Consider the following 16200-nt stretch of genomic DNA (forward strand, 5'->3'; position numbering starts at 1 on the left):
GGAAACAGTCATGCAAGTGCTTCTATGTATTTGAGGTATAGATGTAGGGAATTACAGGGTCCTACATCTTCGATGAAACAACATGTTCAAAAGTGCCCTGAGTCTGCCAAGAGGCTTAAATCGAAGACAGGAAAGACAGACCAGCACGTCGTCTCGGGGGCCAGGTCGGTCACGGCCGTGCTAGATTTGCCGAGGTGTTATCACGGTCTTGGATTCAACGGGTCTTCGCCTCAATTGGCTCTATGCAGCCCAGTATGTCCCTCGAGCAAGACCAAAACATTCCTCAGAGATAAATCACAGTCCATTGTGAAACCATTGGATAAAAGCCACAGTCCAAGCGTTTTACTCATAAATCACTAGCTATACTTGCGATTGCGCAAAAGCTACTGCACATGCAGCTACCTGTAACTGTCAGCCCCCTCTTTCCCAAAATTCCGGGTAAAGGTGCGCTTAAGTAGGATGATATACGTGTACGGCCCCTGTTATCCACTCAGAACAATAACGAACCTCACTCCGAGATCATCATCCCGTTGTCCGCTCAAAACAAAATACCGTCGCAAGTACAACTCGATCCCTGTGACGAATGAGTTCCACCCCTAGCGCCGGGACCTTCGGGTCAGCGACCACCCGGGCGGCGCAGCTGGTTAGTAGTTAGCGTTCTATAGATACCGTCTAGGCTGGTTGAGTATTATATTACCTAATCCACAACTAAATTAGTAATGTATTATAACTAACACCAGTCAGCCCTAGGCATGCTTTTTTAAGGAATACAAGAGTAAGAGCATCTCCCTAGAAATAACGGGTAGTGGTAAGACAGACTCCATCAGTCTATGTAGCAGATATGTATGAACTGTTTCGATAGATTGAACATCATACATGTTATTATGACTTATCCTAGTAAAAGGCTCAGTACATACGACCACAGGGTGTGGAAAATAGGGCTTCCCGTCCGCTCAGCCGTACTCAAGCCACACGCCGGGAGGTTAGTAGTTGGGTGGGTGACCACCAGCGAATCCCTTCTATTGTATGTTTTGGTTTTTTTTCGAATTTTGGATGAAAATGCACCACCTCCTAGCCTCGAACATAAAATATTCTTGCGATATGTCATTCAGACTACTTATCACGGGTAGCTTTCAAGCCTGTATGCACATGCGCAGTCTGCCGGAGTCTGATTCATCACGCTCTTGTCGATCTTCTCAGACTATATAGATATACACCGACGCTAAGAATGCATTCAGCGAATATAGTCGCATAAAGACATCCTTTTCTTCTATTCCCAGGTTATTATATGAGAAGAAAACTGTGAACTGGGCTCTACTATTTCGAGCCATAGTTTTTATATAGTCAAAGCAGTTATTTATAAATAAATTTATATATAATCAGAGTGGCTAACGGCTAGGTTAGTTTAGATTAATTAGAATTTCTATATCTGACCGCCATCTGTGATAGATTCAACAGTGCACTGGCCGAGAATGTGGACTCCGATCGTCGAAGGGTTGGTGGGTGACCACCAGCGAATCCCTTCTGTTGTATGTTTTGGTTTTTTTTCGAATTTTGGATGGAAATGCACCACCTCCTAGCCTCGAACATAAAATATTCTTGCGACATGTCATTCAGACTACTTATCACGGGTAGCTTTCAAGCCTGTATGCACATGCGCAGTCTGCCGGAGTCTGATTCATTACGCTCTTGTCGATCTTCTCAGACCATATAGATATACACCGACGCTAAGAATGCATTCAGCGAATATAGTCGTATAAAGACATCCTTTTCTTCTATCCCCAGGTTATTATATGAGAAGAAAACTGTGAACTGGGCTCTATTATTTCGAGCCATAGTTTTTATATAGTCAAAGCAGTTATTTATAAATAAATTTATATATAATCAGAGTGGCTAACGGCTAGGTTAGTTTAGATTAATTAGAATTTCTATATCTGACCGCCATCTGTGATAGATTCAACAGTGCACTGGCCGAGAATGTGGACTCCGATCGTCGAAGGGTTGGCACCATGATAATCAGATCCCCGGGGTTGAGTGTTACATTGGACGGGTGGAGAGCCAAGGGGTGTTGTGCTTCTATATAAGATAGCGATCCCACGCTCGAAAATTCTTAAAAGGAGGTCGAATGCTGGACGCGTCAGCCGGGCGTGAGAGAGTTGTCAACAACTTAAAATCAAGTACAGCCGGCAACAACCGAAATGCTTTCGATGTCAGCAGCTAGGAACAGGATGTTCTTACGGATATCGACGGCATGAGCAAACGGCTCGTTGCGTTACTTCCTCGCGCTCTATTCGATGACCACTGATAGGTTTGCAACAGAAACTTAAATGACTTGACGGCTCGACTGCAAGCACTAGAATTGCTCTTGCAAAGATTACATCTTAGATCAAACCTATGGTCCGCAGATTAGACGAGACGGGTTCTAGATGGAGTAAGCTTTCTGGTCTAGATATGTTAAAATATTCTATTCTAGCCAGGTCTCAACTGCCGTCTTTAAAGTGTCCTTGAGCCATTTAGTTTCATAGTGTATGTCATCAAATCCATGCTCTCCATCCTGCACTGTCAGCACCAGTCTCTCATTCACAGCCTGTCCCTGGGTGATCTTCCGCGCCCGAGCGATGAAATTCTCAGACTGCGATACGGGCACCACACTATCCTGTTTTCCATGAATGCATACAATTCCTCCTCGTGGAAATCCAACACCTGGTTGTAGTCGCTGCATTGGCGATAGTAATGCAGCTCGTGGATCGCCCTCTGTGCCCCGCTTGTACCATTCACCCAGACGACCATGCTCGATCGCCGAGAGCATGAATGGGAGACTCTCGGGCTCGCTCCACGATGAAATTATCTTCTTACCTCTCTCAGACGCTAGAGCTTCGTTAACGATCGACTCTGGTGTGTGATGTCCGAATGGTGGTGCCGCCGCGGGGCTATTAAAAATGGACATGTCTGCCATGGGGTAGCATGCCATAGCAGCGCGGATTTCATTTGCATGCGAGAGCGCGAAGTTAAGACTTAATAGTCCGCCCGCCGAATCTCCTACTGCCAAGACCCGGGTTAGGTCGAGCTCAGTTGGGATGCTGTGTGCCGCAAGAAGGTCTCGTGCGGCTGAAGAGTTGACCCATTTCCAGAGATCTTCAATATCTTCAAGGATATCTAGGCCGTTGGCTTGTGGCATGAGTCGGTAATTTGGACTGATGATCACGGCGCCGTGCTTGAGGGCTAGGTCGGACAACCAGGGCGACCAAAAGGCCATGAAGAGGGAATCGGCAATCATCTAGTCTAGTCAGTATGTGAAAGGGAAACACAAGGTAAGAAAAAGCGTACCAGTCCACCCCCATGGAAGCGAATGATTGTGGGCCTTCTACCTGTATGTGGTGCTTGAGGCACGAGGATGTCTGTGCGGATGCCATGGTCGCCGACCGTTTTGTATACGGCAGAGATGAGATCGAAGCCTTGCAGCTTGGGGTCTGTAAGATTTACCATGATGCCTATCGCAGTATATTCTATTTGAAAGATGGAATAGTCATGGCAAAGAGCAGGGTAGCTGTGATGGTATATACACTTTGGCCACTCGGCCTCCGGCCTTCGCCCACACGAGGAGCGCCGACCCCATTATTCATCAGCCCCCACCTCCGCACTGAACGCGGTTAGACCATTCAGCAGCTGGTTCCATATCACTCTTTGATTGGCTTTCGGCCCTGTCGGTCTCCGCCATAAGTCCGTTGACGCTGACCCTGATCACGATCCCATCGCTTGGATGTCGGCGAGGTGTGGGACGCGCGTTCTCCATGGCCAGCACGATAAAGCGCTATTCTGAAGGGTCGCCAAATAGCAGATAAAGCACCACTTCGGATCTACTACGCAGGATTAGTAAATGCACCTCGAACGGCAATAGTTCGTACAGAGTTTAAGCAAGTTTCCCTAGTTGGACGAAATAGAACTATTGCATCTGCTGACTCAGTGCGCCTTTTGTGCAACAGTGCGTGGCTCAAGTGGCTTATAGGATGGATTTCGCTTCGGAAATAATACCGGCGATGACGTGATGAGGCATCAGCTACATCAGCCTGGCCCTGGATGATTGTATGCGGCCTCCGGTTAGGGCCGGATTTTGGCTCTATGGTCATAATGTGGTTGGTCGGCTCGTTCGTTCAACCGCTGAGATCCACGAACTTCATCTTATCTCCGAGCACATAAATACCCAGGTAGGTATATAGGAAGTTATAAAAGCCCAAAGCCTAGCCGGCCTTGAACAAGGACAACAACAACAGTAATAGAAGCAGAAACAGCCCTGATTTATATCATTCGATCAACCACCTACTACATCTTTCAAATCGGACCAAAGAAAGAAATCCTCATGGCAATGTCCCGCCTCCAAGGAAAAGTCGCCCTCGTCACCGGCGCATCCCGCGGCATCGGCCGCGCAACAGCCCTAGCCCTTGCAAAAGAAGGCGCAAGCGTCGTGATAAACTACATATCTTCATCTGCAGCAGCAGAAGAAGTCGTCTCGCAGATTGGCGCCGACCGCGCAATCGCAGTGCAAGCGAACGTCTCAAGGCGCGAGGAAATCTCCCGTCTTATCAAGGCCACCGTTGATCGCTTTGGAAAAATCGATACGCTTGTCCTTAATGCCGGAATGCTCTGGCAGAAGGGGGATCTTGCTAGTATTACGGAGAGTGACTTTGACACGCTTTTCGCGGCGAATGTGAAGGGACCCTTATTTACCGTGCAGGAAGCGGCACCGTTTATACCGGATGGTGGACGCGTGATGCTTTTCTCGACTTCCTTGGCTGCGTTTAGCATGGTCACTCCGAACTATCTGTTGTACACAGCCAGCAAAGGAGCCATTGAGCAGATGACGCGCGTATTGGCGAAGGACCTCGGAAAGCGGAAGATCACAGTGAACACGATTGCGCCGGGGCCGATTGGGACGGATGCTTACTTTGTCGGCAAGACAGAGCAGATGGTCCAGATGCAGAGTAATACTGCGCCTGCTGGAAGACTGGGCACGCCGGAGGAAGTTGCAAATGTTGTTGCCTTTATTGCGAGCGATGAGAGTTCGTGGGTTAACGGGCAGACCGTGAGGATTAATGGGGGAATGACAGTTGGATAGGGCATCCTAATGGGACAATTCGGGTTTCCGAGTTTGGAGTAAAGCTGTACGCGCGAACTGATGGTCGTGAGAGGATTCGATTAGTGCCTCAATCCCAGTCGACTGGAAACCCAGACGGCGGGCAAGATAAGCCATATTATGAATAACATGCTTATCAGCCGGTGCAAGTTTTGGCTTTACTAAATACTGATTCTGTTTCTTCGGATCGGGCGGCATCTAAAAATAATGTCTTATGGCATATAGCCAGAGCTGGCAATAGTTAATTAAAATAAATTATTCTTGATACTTGTATTCATAAACTTGGTTAAATTTTTCGTCTGTAGTGTCTAAAGTCATATTAAGAATTTATAAATATTTGATAGATAGATATTTGAAGCCAACCACTCGCTCAAGGCAGTAAGCACAATTTTCCAAATACTTAAAATCTTTTTTTAAAAAAAAAGAAGAAAAATATGCGCAATTAAGATGTGAGGCCGTCGAATCTTAGTTTGTTCCAGATTTCTGTTCTTTTGCCTTGGCGGAGATTAGAGAACCCTTAACCATCTATCTATATTTAATCATTCTTTATACTGACTTTGCATCAGCGGAAGAGGTACCGGGCCCGAGTACTTTAAGTCTCTTGACTGTATTCCGATCAATATAATTCTTTGCGTCTATTTTCATCTCCAACCAGTGGAGACCAGACGAGGTGGACATGGTTTAAATACGCACAGATCTCCTGCAACAATATCAAAACTAGAGAATTCGAGATCAAGACAAGCAGCCTCCCCTCCTAGCAGAAAGATAAGGGTCTTAGAAACAAGAAATTCAGGTAGCGTACCTCCGGGCAATTGGTCGCGACTACTCTAACACCAGGTATGGGTTAATGCCGTGCGTCAACGAAGAAACATGCTGACTCGCCTGGGGAAGGAAGACACCGGTCTACCCCGCCAATCCACACGTGTCTCAGACTGTCTAACATGTCATGTCTATCCTCGGCCATACGTCCTGGTTCAGGCACATCACGCCGTGGATTTTCTTTTTTGGACCCCACGGTCCATTCGGCCGGCCTACAATTAATCTATGTACCATACTCGACTTCATCCCGTCTATTCATAGACGTGGAATTTCCAGTAATTTATCGAAAGCCTTCCCAGCCACTCATTATTGATAATCTGCTCCCAACATTGACGCTTATTCAAGAATAATTGGGCCTTCCACTTTGTTCTACTAAAATAGTTGTCGTCAAATCAACGGATGTTTCGATAAATGTATCCATTTATATATTCTCGGCTAAAATCATACTCATCAACTAGGTATTCCCTGAGCGCATCCCCAATATCTATCGTTGAAAATTTGTTAGCCTTCTTAGTATTCGACAGAAATTATTTTTCTGCCTTATACATGATACTGTACTGTAGCATCAACTTACAGTACCTTCCAGGTAGACGTCTACAGACGTCCACAACCCACCACCTGTCGGATGGAGCCAGAAAATCAGCGGCCACATGAACCCGATAACGTCCATGAAGACCTATAAGCTGGCTGGCAGGAAGGTTATAGGTATATAATCTGCTCGTCTATCTGGTAGACCATTCTCGGGTCATCCCAGCTCTAAACAATGCTTGATCGATGGCTTGGCTGGAGGCCAGTATCGGGATATAGTACTTTCTCTCTCACTGAGGGAATTGGATTATGTGTCGGCTAGACCTAAAAATAGATAATCTTGAGTCAGTATTGTGGCTTGACAAACTCAGCATACTTTCTTACACCAATTGTTATTACTTGGTAAGAAATTAAGTGGCCATTGAAGTTTTCACTGAATAAGATTGCGTGACTGTCGCGCGACCGGGGCCATCGCTTATTCTTTCTTAAAACGCATTTACTCTAGCTTACTCCCAGTCGTATAACTGTAAAGCGGCCTCACCTTCTAGCTCACCCGTACAGCATCCATCCGCCTTCTGGCCGCGTTCAAGCCGCGCGCCGGGAGGTTAATAGTTGAGTAGGTGACCACCAGCGAATCCCTTCTGTTGTATATTTTGCCTTTTTCTATCAAAAACACGCCAGCACCAGCCACGACCACCATATATTTTCGCGACAGGTCATCCTGGTTTTTTGTCACAGTGGCTTGCAAGCCCTGTGTACATGCGCACAACCTGCGGGTGCCAGATTTATCACGCTGCTTGTCGATCTTCTGTAATATTCGGATGGCGGTTAATCAAGCACTCCTTCCCAGTTACTGAATTACAAGCCAGAATGCCTGTCTTCTTTAGACCATAGAGTATACACCGACAAATATCTTGGAGATGCATTGAGCAAAGACCATCACATGACGACATCATTCTCTTGTCCTGAGGAATCATAGAGAATAAGTCAAACCGAACAGTAATCTCAGCAGTACTATGTGAGTGATTCTGAGAATGTGTTTTCGTCAACTGAAGTCAGTTTGACACTGATGAATGGGCCCTACTCTGGTCAGAGAGAGATGTTCTAGCTGGAGTGATCTAGACTTAGCTCAGGTATGGCATCGATTGCTATACCTCAGTGGTACTGTTTGCGGTGCCATCTCGGAACCGGGAACCTCTCTGTCGCTACTCTGACGCAAGTCTCTTAATCATGATCATGACCTTCATCCAGTCAATCGACCATGGCGATGATTCCAGGTGAAGAAATCCTCGCTCTACCTTGATCATGACCAAGATCGCGCAGCTAGGACTGGTTCATTACTGACGTAGGAAACCGAGCCATCAGGCCGATCGATGGATACGCCTCAAAGCGTTATCGACGTAAGAATTATCCCCCCGTCAAGTTGTTAGTATCCTCAGAATCCAGATCCGGCGACCCATGGCGTTTGATGTATTTGGTAGTGACATAATTGACTGTCGAGCTGGAACAGAGAGGATTGGAGTAATCAGGAACCATATTCCCGCCTGCAGTCGAAGCGGATGTCCGCGGACATGTTTGCGTAGAGTATACTACTCCAGCAAGCTAAAGTAGACATTCAACCAACGTCTAGCATCAGCATCATGACCTCACTTCGAACGGTCCCGAAAATCTCTCGTCTTGAACTACACGGAACTACCAAATGCAGAAGGTGCAGATGGCCGTGTTGCCCGAAAGGCCTTCAGAGGTGCCATGGATCTCCACATGACCCAACACATCGTTTCATGCTGTGACATCTGCCAGCAACCGTACCAGCGACGCTCTAGTGGACTCTAGACATCTCCATGGGGCTGTCACGGTGACTACGTAGCCTAGGCCTCGCCTCCTCGCCGGAAGCATCACTGACCGAGATAGATACAACATCGAGATTATTTCTCAAGCATCCGTTGTCAGTCTCGAGGTTCCTCATTTCCCCATCTGTGCCATCATGCTGCTACAGTGCTATTAGTTCGAGTTAGAATGACACAGTAGCATGTAGCATCGGTAATGGTATCTTCAACGTCATTGACTCCGTTCAGTGCAGCAGAGGGCACAGAGTTTCTATCGCAGATCTCTAATGCAGGATATCCACATATAAAGGGACCAGGTCAGCGTTGGTAGAACTCACCATCAGCAGAATCAGAAAGAAGCTAGGACCTTCAAGTCTAAGATCAATCGCAAATTCGGAGAAATCCTCAATCAGCCTCTTCCAAAATGCCTTCCGCCCCTCAGCAGAACGGACCTACTCCAGTCCACAGCAAGGCTGTCCACCACAAGAGAACCAAAGGCGGCGACGACCCCATCAACAAATGCGATGCCATCTTCGCGGCAGCCAAGACCGGCAACCTCGATGAGATCAAAGGCCTGCTGTCGGAGAAACCGGACCGACTCAACATTAAATGCGCCGAATGCCACGGGATCACACCCATCATGGCGGCGGCGATCGCGAACCAACAGCCGGCCGTGGAGCTGCTCTCCGCCCAGGGCGCGGACGTAACCATCCGCGACAGCGACAGCTACACGATCCTCAAGCTGACGCTGGACCAAGGCGAGACGCACTTCGGGGTGGCGAACTGGATCGTGGCGCACCACCCGGAGCTGATCGTGACGGATCCGCGCCTCCCGCAGGGCAAGGAGTGGCTGCGGGCGCAGTTCGCCATCATGTCCGACAACATCGAGGACGCGGCCAGCAAGCCGCCCCCGGAGGTCCTCGAGTACCTGGTCAAGGACTACCCGGACAAGCTGCCGGCCCACACGGGCCGCACGGTGTCCGCGGTCTACTGGGAGCATATCCTGCTACGCTACATCGGCGACATCCCGCTGGACATCACGCGCAACTACTCGGTCGACCTCAAGATGGCGTTCGTCGGCACCTTCGACCGCATCCTGTACCACCACGAGGGGATCCAGGAGTCGGCCCGCCTGCTGAACAGCGTGCTGCCCACCACCCAATACAATATCATCGGCCCCCATGTCGTCCCTAAGCAGGGGTGGGTGACGGAGCGCTGGGAGTATCATGACAAGGTCCATAACCTGCAAGTGTTGGATGGCATTGACACGTTTCTGATCGATGGGAATGCGGGCAAGATCGAGGTCATGCTCATCAACTACAATGTCTACGAGATGGAGTGGGTGGAGGATCCGGAGAAAGGCAAGCCGGGGCCAGGCAAGGTCTGTCCATCTGCGAAGGCTTGATGGGTTTTCGGCTGGCTGTATGCGCAGGTGATGGAAAAGCTATCTGGTAATTCCTCTTTTGTTATTGTTCTATGTCTCATGGTGATTTGGAATCAGGTGCGGTTGTGTCGGAGTGGTTATCTAGAAACGAAGCAAGAAAAAAAAGTAGAAAAAGAAAACCATGTTTTTTTCTGCTTGGATTGATTCTTGCAGCACATAAGAGTGTATATTCGTGCTTTTATCTTTGAGCTATGCACGTTAAGAGTAATAGCATAGAGCTTTAAATAATGGTACATGTACCGTCAGGGCCGGGACGAGGATTAGCAGCCTACTAGGGCCAGGGATAAGGTTTCACTTTGAGTAATGTTGAAGAAACTTTCTAGATATATTATATTTCAAGAGGCTCATACACAGGCCAGGCATTGAACTGTATCTTAGCGGTAGATCTGAAAAGAATCATATTCTGTCTGCTGGTCAAGGTAATCTCAAGAATCTCTGGACACTATAGATCACGCAGTTGATACTTCCACCAGAGGTCTTTAGAATGATACAATGAATAAGAGATGCTCTCGCTTGTTGCAAGAGACCACAAGAAATGCACAACGTCCCTAAATGTCGTGGATCTTTACAATAGTTCCCCTCGTCGCTACGAACGCCCAACGGCGGCCTTGATCAAATCATAATCATCCCGCCGATAGAGAATGGCTGCCGGCTAGTCAGCGAGCAATCCCGGCAGGCACAGGAGGTGTGTCTCAAAGCCACCGACGGTCGTTCATCCCATTTCGATCTCGCGGAATGCATTGCGAACATTATGCCCTCGTTTTCGTTGATTTCTCTCAAATCAGACAAATGTGGCCGATGGTCCGTTAGGGCTCACAACTGTAATCTTGATGTTCGGGAAGGCTCGGGCCCTCCCGTGATCCGTCATCCGTTCGGGGTTAGTTCCCGGTAACTTACAATACAGTACCCAGCAGCGGTTTACATAGTTCACTATTCAACAAATAGGCAAATATGTACGTAGTCCAATTACCTTGCGATGACCACCAAATTACGAGGATGTATCTGCTACTTTATCTGCCTGCCTGAGAAGTTAGGTACTTGCTCTGAAGAATAGCACACGCAAAAGTAATCTCATCCAGGACTTTATAAAGTAGATTGAAGCTGCATGTTTTTTCTAATAAATATATTAAAATATTTTATGTATTGTTGATAGAATTAACTATCTCTATAGTAAATGGTTACTGCTGCGGTAAGAATGATTAACAAAAAAAGTAGTGATATTACTGAGCGGCTGCTACTGCTCGCTAACTACTCTATGCTCGGTTGGTTGATTAACATAACCCCGCCCGTTGGATCACGTAAACTCTATACGGATTGCAAATACAGCGAGTTTCAAAAGGTTGTTCGAGCTGGGGGTGATGAGTTACTGAAATATGGACTGTGTCAAACATCCTTACTTCCATGCTTTTCAGCGCGCGAGGAGATTCTGGGCTAAGAAGTTCCTTCTGCGATGAGTCGACTATAAGAAATGAAATGAGGCCCTGTATCATCAAGCAGGAATAAAGATCTGTGACGCTCATGCATAGCTTCCCTGAAGCTACAGACTTGGTTCCTCAACCCCTTTGAAGTGTGGAGGAAATACTATTTGACTCCAGAAAAGCTGGCCCAAAATTGCACTGGCATTTGGCGCACGCCTCTTCTTCACATACAGCTAGTCTGCTCAACTCATAGCCGCCTTTCGATTCAGTTATATCGTATGAAACTTTCGGGGGGAAATTCCTTGTTCGTAAGCTGCGTCTATCTCCTCGACAGATCGACCGGCAGTTTCAGGAACCACAAACCACGACGCACCCAGCAAAAGCGCGCTGAGGCCGGCGAACACGAATCCAGTCTTGGCACCTAGGTCGCCCGCGTCAGTGTTATAAATATATGGCACAATCATATGAAACAGCCAGCTGGATACAGCCTGGACTAGGAAACCGATAGATTGGGTATGCTGGCGAAGGCGGGATGAAGCGATTTCGGGCGTCATTGTCCAGGCCATCCCAGTACAAGTGTAGATCTGCCATGGAATAAGGAGATTCCTGTATTGAAAGTCAGCGGTTGCTCAGATATAGACAGACTGATTGGATAGAAGATGGGGAACGAATCAGGAGGACGAATGTCTCACATCACAACAGCGATTGCCCAAAGACCAGCTTGATTGTTCACAAAGGCCAATCCCCCAACAGTCGCCATTCCTAAAACATTGCCACCGACGCCGATTAACCACAAGCGGCGATGGCCAATGCGGTCGGTGAAAAGCCAGGAGACAATAATCACCACACAAGCAAGGAAGAAACCCCCAACGCCGACATCATAAGCATGGGCAGAGGGGAGACCTAATGTTAAAAGAATGTAGGTGTTTTGGTTCAAAAATGCTACACCTAAGAGGCCAGTGCCAAACATCATCAAGCATACAGTTAGTGTACGCTTCAAGTTGCGGGCTCGGAAGCATTCAATGAATGATGCTTTTTGCTGGCTCTGAGTCGACGCTTCCGCCGCAAGAGTCATCTGTAGTGATTGGAGTCGAAGTTCAATCGAATTATTTTGACCATACAGTCTCACAAGTGAAGCACGAGTAGCATCCACTTTGCCCTGTGAAAGAAGCCATGTCGGGGATCTTCCGAGACGTCATATATTAGTAAAATTTTGTCAAGCCACCGCTGTTGACTGTAGGGAAAGCATACTCCGGTATCAATAGGGCTAGGAATAGCAAGACGGCCACAGGCCATTGAATGGCAAAGACAATTTTCCAGGCCACAGGCGCTTTGTTGGGAACCATCGCCCGGATGATCCCAAGAGCTGTCCCTTGCATAGCGACAGTGAAAAGGACCAGTCCTTGCAGTATAGGCCCACGCAGTTTGAGGGGTGCAATCTAAACCAACATGTCAGTCTGGCTGACCTGAGAAAAATGTCAACCCGGCAAGCATTTGAGAAAGCACGAGAAGCAAGAGGCGAAGACGGAGATCACACACATCGGCTGCATAAGTTGTTCCGCAGGCCATAATACCACCAATACAAACCCCGTTGAGAATCTTTCCAATGAGAAGAGACCATCTGGTTGTGGAAGTGAATTGTACAGCCACGCCGGCACATGAAAGTAAAGCGCATGACACGATCGCATAGCGCCGCCCAATCTGCTCTGCCAAAGGTCCAATGGAAAATGCACCGATCGCTTGTCCGAGATTTGACATGGCCGTCCACAATGCACTCCAGATTGAAGGAGCATAAAGAGAGTGTGTCACTGGATTCACGGCTCCAAAGGACATGAGAAACGCGGGCATAGCCACAGTGGCACTGCTTGCAACTGTATCATACCCGTAGGCCATTCCACAAAGAAAAGGAACGATGGCTATTGTATCCTCAATTAGCATCGAGTTGATCGTTTGCCAAAGGCTATGCGCCTAGTCTGAAAATCATGCCCTACCATAGATGAAAATGCGCTTGTAGGACTTGACTGCTTGCCAAGTGCTCATGGACTCCTCGCGAGCCCTGAACTCTTGAATCGCAGCGTCGGGTTCATCCTTAATCAGCGTACAAGCTTTTCCGTGTTCGATATGTTCCACCTTGCCAAGATCATCAATCTTTGATTCGGACATCTCGTAGCGGGTAGGGCGCACCAGGAAACTGTAAGTGATCCGTGGATAGCGGATGAAGTGACGTGAAAGATAAGAAGGGTACTTTGAGTGACAGCCGTGATGGTGTCAAGTAATGCACGTATTTATAACCACAAAAGCCGGGGTCTACCCCACGGGGAAGTAAGCTTCATCAGGCGAACATCAGCAATACCCCATATTTGACTGAGATTTTCAATAGCCGACCGCTTTCCACTAGCAGTACTCAATCTCATCTGAGTTTGGATCTCAAGCCGGACTTTCCGAGCCTCGAGGTGGGGGTAGCTGTGTTTTGGTCAGAAATAGGCGGGCAAGCCGTATCTTCTCGGCATATCCGGCTTCCATCCTGTCCCTATTCATTAGCCGATCGATGCAATTGCCGGCCACGTGAGGGGCTGATTTAATTGCAAGGCAATCGCACTATTTCGCACGAGTTTCGCCGTTGCCAACAACGAAGTTTCCTCTTGACCGTCTACGGCCTTTGGAATATTGCTCCTTCTGCACATTGAGTCCTTTCGATGCTCAAACCACGGGCAACAGCCACCCGTGAGCTTGTCTCCTTGGATGGCATCTGGAACTTTGCGCTCGGTGATGATCAAGTAGGCACATCCTGCGTTCAGCCTCTCAGTCCGGAGTTGCAGGTTCCCGTGCCAGCGAGCTACAACGACATCTTCATCGATCCGAGAATCCGCGACCATGTGGGATGGGTTTATTACCAGCGTTCTGTGAGGGTGCCCCGGGGCTGGGCAGGGGAGAAGTACTTTCTCCGGGTAGATGCAGCCACGCATCATGGCCGTGTCTTCGTGGACTCCCAACTAGTGGCTGAACACAGCGGTGGATACACTCCATTTGAGACGGATATAAGCCATCTCGTGGCTGCGGGAGCGGAGTTCTGCCTGACAATCGCCGTCAGCAATATTCTCACCAACGCTACGATTCCACCGGGGAAAGTTGAGACCCTGGCTAATGGGAAACGCAAACAGCAATACCAGCATGACTTTTACAACTATGCCGGTCTTGCTCGATCGGTATGGCTGTATTCAGTCCCACAGGTTCATATTCAGGACGTGACAATTGTCACCAGCACCTCTCAGACAAGTGGTATCGTTGATTACCAGGTCACAGCGAACAGAATGATACCCGAAAACCAATTCCACCTATCATTACTCGATGAGAATGGGCAAGTTGTAGCCCAGAGCAACGGGCCACAAGGCCGTATTCGGGTGGAATCCGCTCATCTGTGGCAACCTGGCGCCGCCTACCTGTACCAGCTTCAAGTCGAGCTCCTCCGCGGCGACGACCGTAAGGAGTTGCTTGATACATACACTATCGCCACCGGAATTCGCTCAGTGGAGGTTTCTGGCATGCAGTTCTTGATCAACGGCAAACCGTTTTACTTCACTGGATTTGGGAAACATGAAGACACTGCGATCCGTGGCAAGGGACATGATCCAGCGTATATGGTGCATGATTTTCAGCTCATGAAGTGGCTTGGAGCAAACTCTTTCCGCACGTCACATTATCCATACGCGGAAGAGGTGCTGGAATACGCCGACCGTCACGGCATCGTGGTGATCGACGAGACGGCAGCCGTGGGGTTAAACCTGGCCATTGTTGCTGGTATTCATGGAACCAAAGCCCCTCCCACATTTTCCCCTGACACGATCAACGAGCATACCCAAATGGCCCACAAAAATGCTCTCCAGGAGCTTATATCCAGGGACAAGAATCACCCTTGTGTTGTTCTATGGATGATTGCGAACGAACCAGCATCTGGCGAAGTTGGTGCCGTGGAATACTTCAAGCCCCTTGTGAAATTTACAAGAGAACTTGATCCCAGCCGACCTATTTGCTTCGCTAATATGGCTTTCAATCCTGTGAACCGAGACTTGATTACGGATATGTTCGATGTAATCTGTCTTAACCGTTACTTTGGTTGGTATAAGCACACTGGGGAATTAGACATGGCCGAAGAAGCATTGTATGAGGAGTTGTCCGGCTGGCAGGACAAATTTGGCAAACCAATGATCATCACCGAATATGGTGCGGACAGTCTGGCTGGACTACATGCTGTGAATGACGTCCCTTGGAGTGAGGAATATCAGTCCCGCTTGTTAGAGATGTACCATCGAGTCCATGATCGTCTTGATGCTGTCGTTGGAGAACACGTTTGGAATTTTGCGGACTTCCAAACAACGTCCCAGATTTTCCGCGTCAATGGAAACAAAAAGGGTATTTTTACCCGGGACCGACAACCAAAGGCCGCCGCTCGTGTCTTACGAGAACGTTGGACCAAGCCTTTCTTGACGCGCTGATGATTGGCTTTAGCGTACAATGGAGATTTTTTTACGATTGATATTCCGGGTTTTGTTCCTGTAGCGCGTGCAGATACTTCCTCAGTTGCAATGTGTCTCTGATGTCGGGGTCTCCTCCCGCTCTTCTACATTCTCTTGCTTGAATACTGATACACAACTGGAGTCATCTTGCTTCTATACATTTCTGACTTTGAGATTCTTTCCAGTAGGTCTCAGAGTGTCAAAGTGTCACTCTTCTGGTCTAGCCTACAATAGGGATGTGGTGTTTCCCCCAGACGTACATTTTTTCACCCAAATGCAAACTGTTACTGTGGTCCTCTCTATTCATGTGCCTAGTTGCCCGCCTGATCAGGCTCCAGCCTTGTTCGCTTACATGAGAAATCAATGTGAACGATGCTCATGTGGTCACTGTTAACGTTTCCCTTGATAACCTATCCCTCCTTTCTAAACAGGGATTATATAAAATCATTCGCATTTTGCTAATATTTGATACAGTATCCTAGTCTTTCAGGTTTTGAATTGTTGTAAGATCAAGCACTAG

General features: G+C 48.1%; 5 protein-coding genes across 5 annotated transcripts; 3 read left to right on the forward strand and 2 right to left on the reverse strand.

Moving 5' to 3' along the window:
• Nucleotides 1-2464: 2464 nt before the first annotated feature.
• On the reverse strand, nucleotides 2465-3486 carry ASPACDRAFT_45101 (alpha/beta hydrolase; the record flags this gene model as incomplete). The annotated part of the gene is made up of 2 exons (XM_020201547.1): nucleotides 2465-3277; nucleotides 3328-3486. The coding sequence occupies 2 exons, from the start codon at nucleotides 3484-3486 to the stop codon at nucleotides 2465-2467; spliced, it is 972 nt and encodes a 323-aa protein (XP_020054143.1).
• A 376-nt stretch (nucleotides 3487-3862) lies between these two features.
• On the forward strand, nucleotides 3863-5275 carry ASPACDRAFT_122457 (uncharacterized protein). Its single transcript, XM_020196542.1, has one exon. The coding sequence runs from the start codon at nucleotides 4358-4360 to the stop codon at nucleotides 5111-5113; it is 756 nt and encodes a 251-aa protein (XP_020054144.1). The 5' UTR covers nucleotides 3863-4357; the 3' UTR covers nucleotides 5114-5275.
• Nucleotides 5276-8728: 3453 nt separating this feature from the next.
• ASPACDRAFT_62083 (uncharacterized protein) lies at nucleotides 8729-9709 on the forward strand (the record flags this gene model as incomplete). Its single annotated transcript, XM_020203755.1, has 1 exon — nucleotides 8729-9709. One exon carries the CDS (start codon nucleotides 8729-8731, stop codon nucleotides 9707-9709), a length of 981 nt encoding a protein of 326 aa, XP_020054145.1.
• Nucleotides 9710-11435: 1726 nt separating this feature from the next.
• fmqE (MFS-type transporter fmqE) lies at nucleotides 11436-13329 on the reverse strand (the record flags this gene model as incomplete). Its single annotated transcript, XM_020202746.1, has 5 exons — nucleotides 11436-11772; nucleotides 11859-12350; nucleotides 12418-12605; nucleotides 12706-13082; nucleotides 13158-13329. The coding sequence occupies 5 exons, from the start codon at nucleotides 13327-13329 to the stop codon at nucleotides 11436-11438; spliced, it is 1566 nt and encodes a 521-aa protein (XP_020054146.1).
• Nucleotides 13330-13862: 533 nt separating this feature from the next.
• On the forward strand, nucleotides 13863-15659 carry ASPACDRAFT_31966 (putative beta-galactosidase; the record flags this gene model as incomplete). The annotated part of the gene is made up of 1 exon (XM_020199847.1): nucleotides 13863-15659. The coding sequence occupies one exon, from the start codon at nucleotides 13863-13865 to the stop codon at nucleotides 15657-15659; it is 1797 nt and encodes a 598-aa protein (XP_020054147.1).
• Nucleotides 15660-16200: the final 541 nt, after the last annotated feature.

The sequence above is a fragment of the Aspergillus aculeatus genome, assembly GCF_001890905.1.
Source record: "Aspergillus aculeatus ATCC 16872 unplaced genomic scaffold ASPACscaffold_12, whole genome shotgun sequence".
Taxonomy (NCBI): domain Eukaryota; kingdom Fungi; phylum Ascomycota; class Eurotiomycetes; order Eurotiales; family Aspergillaceae; genus Aspergillus; species Aspergillus aculeatus.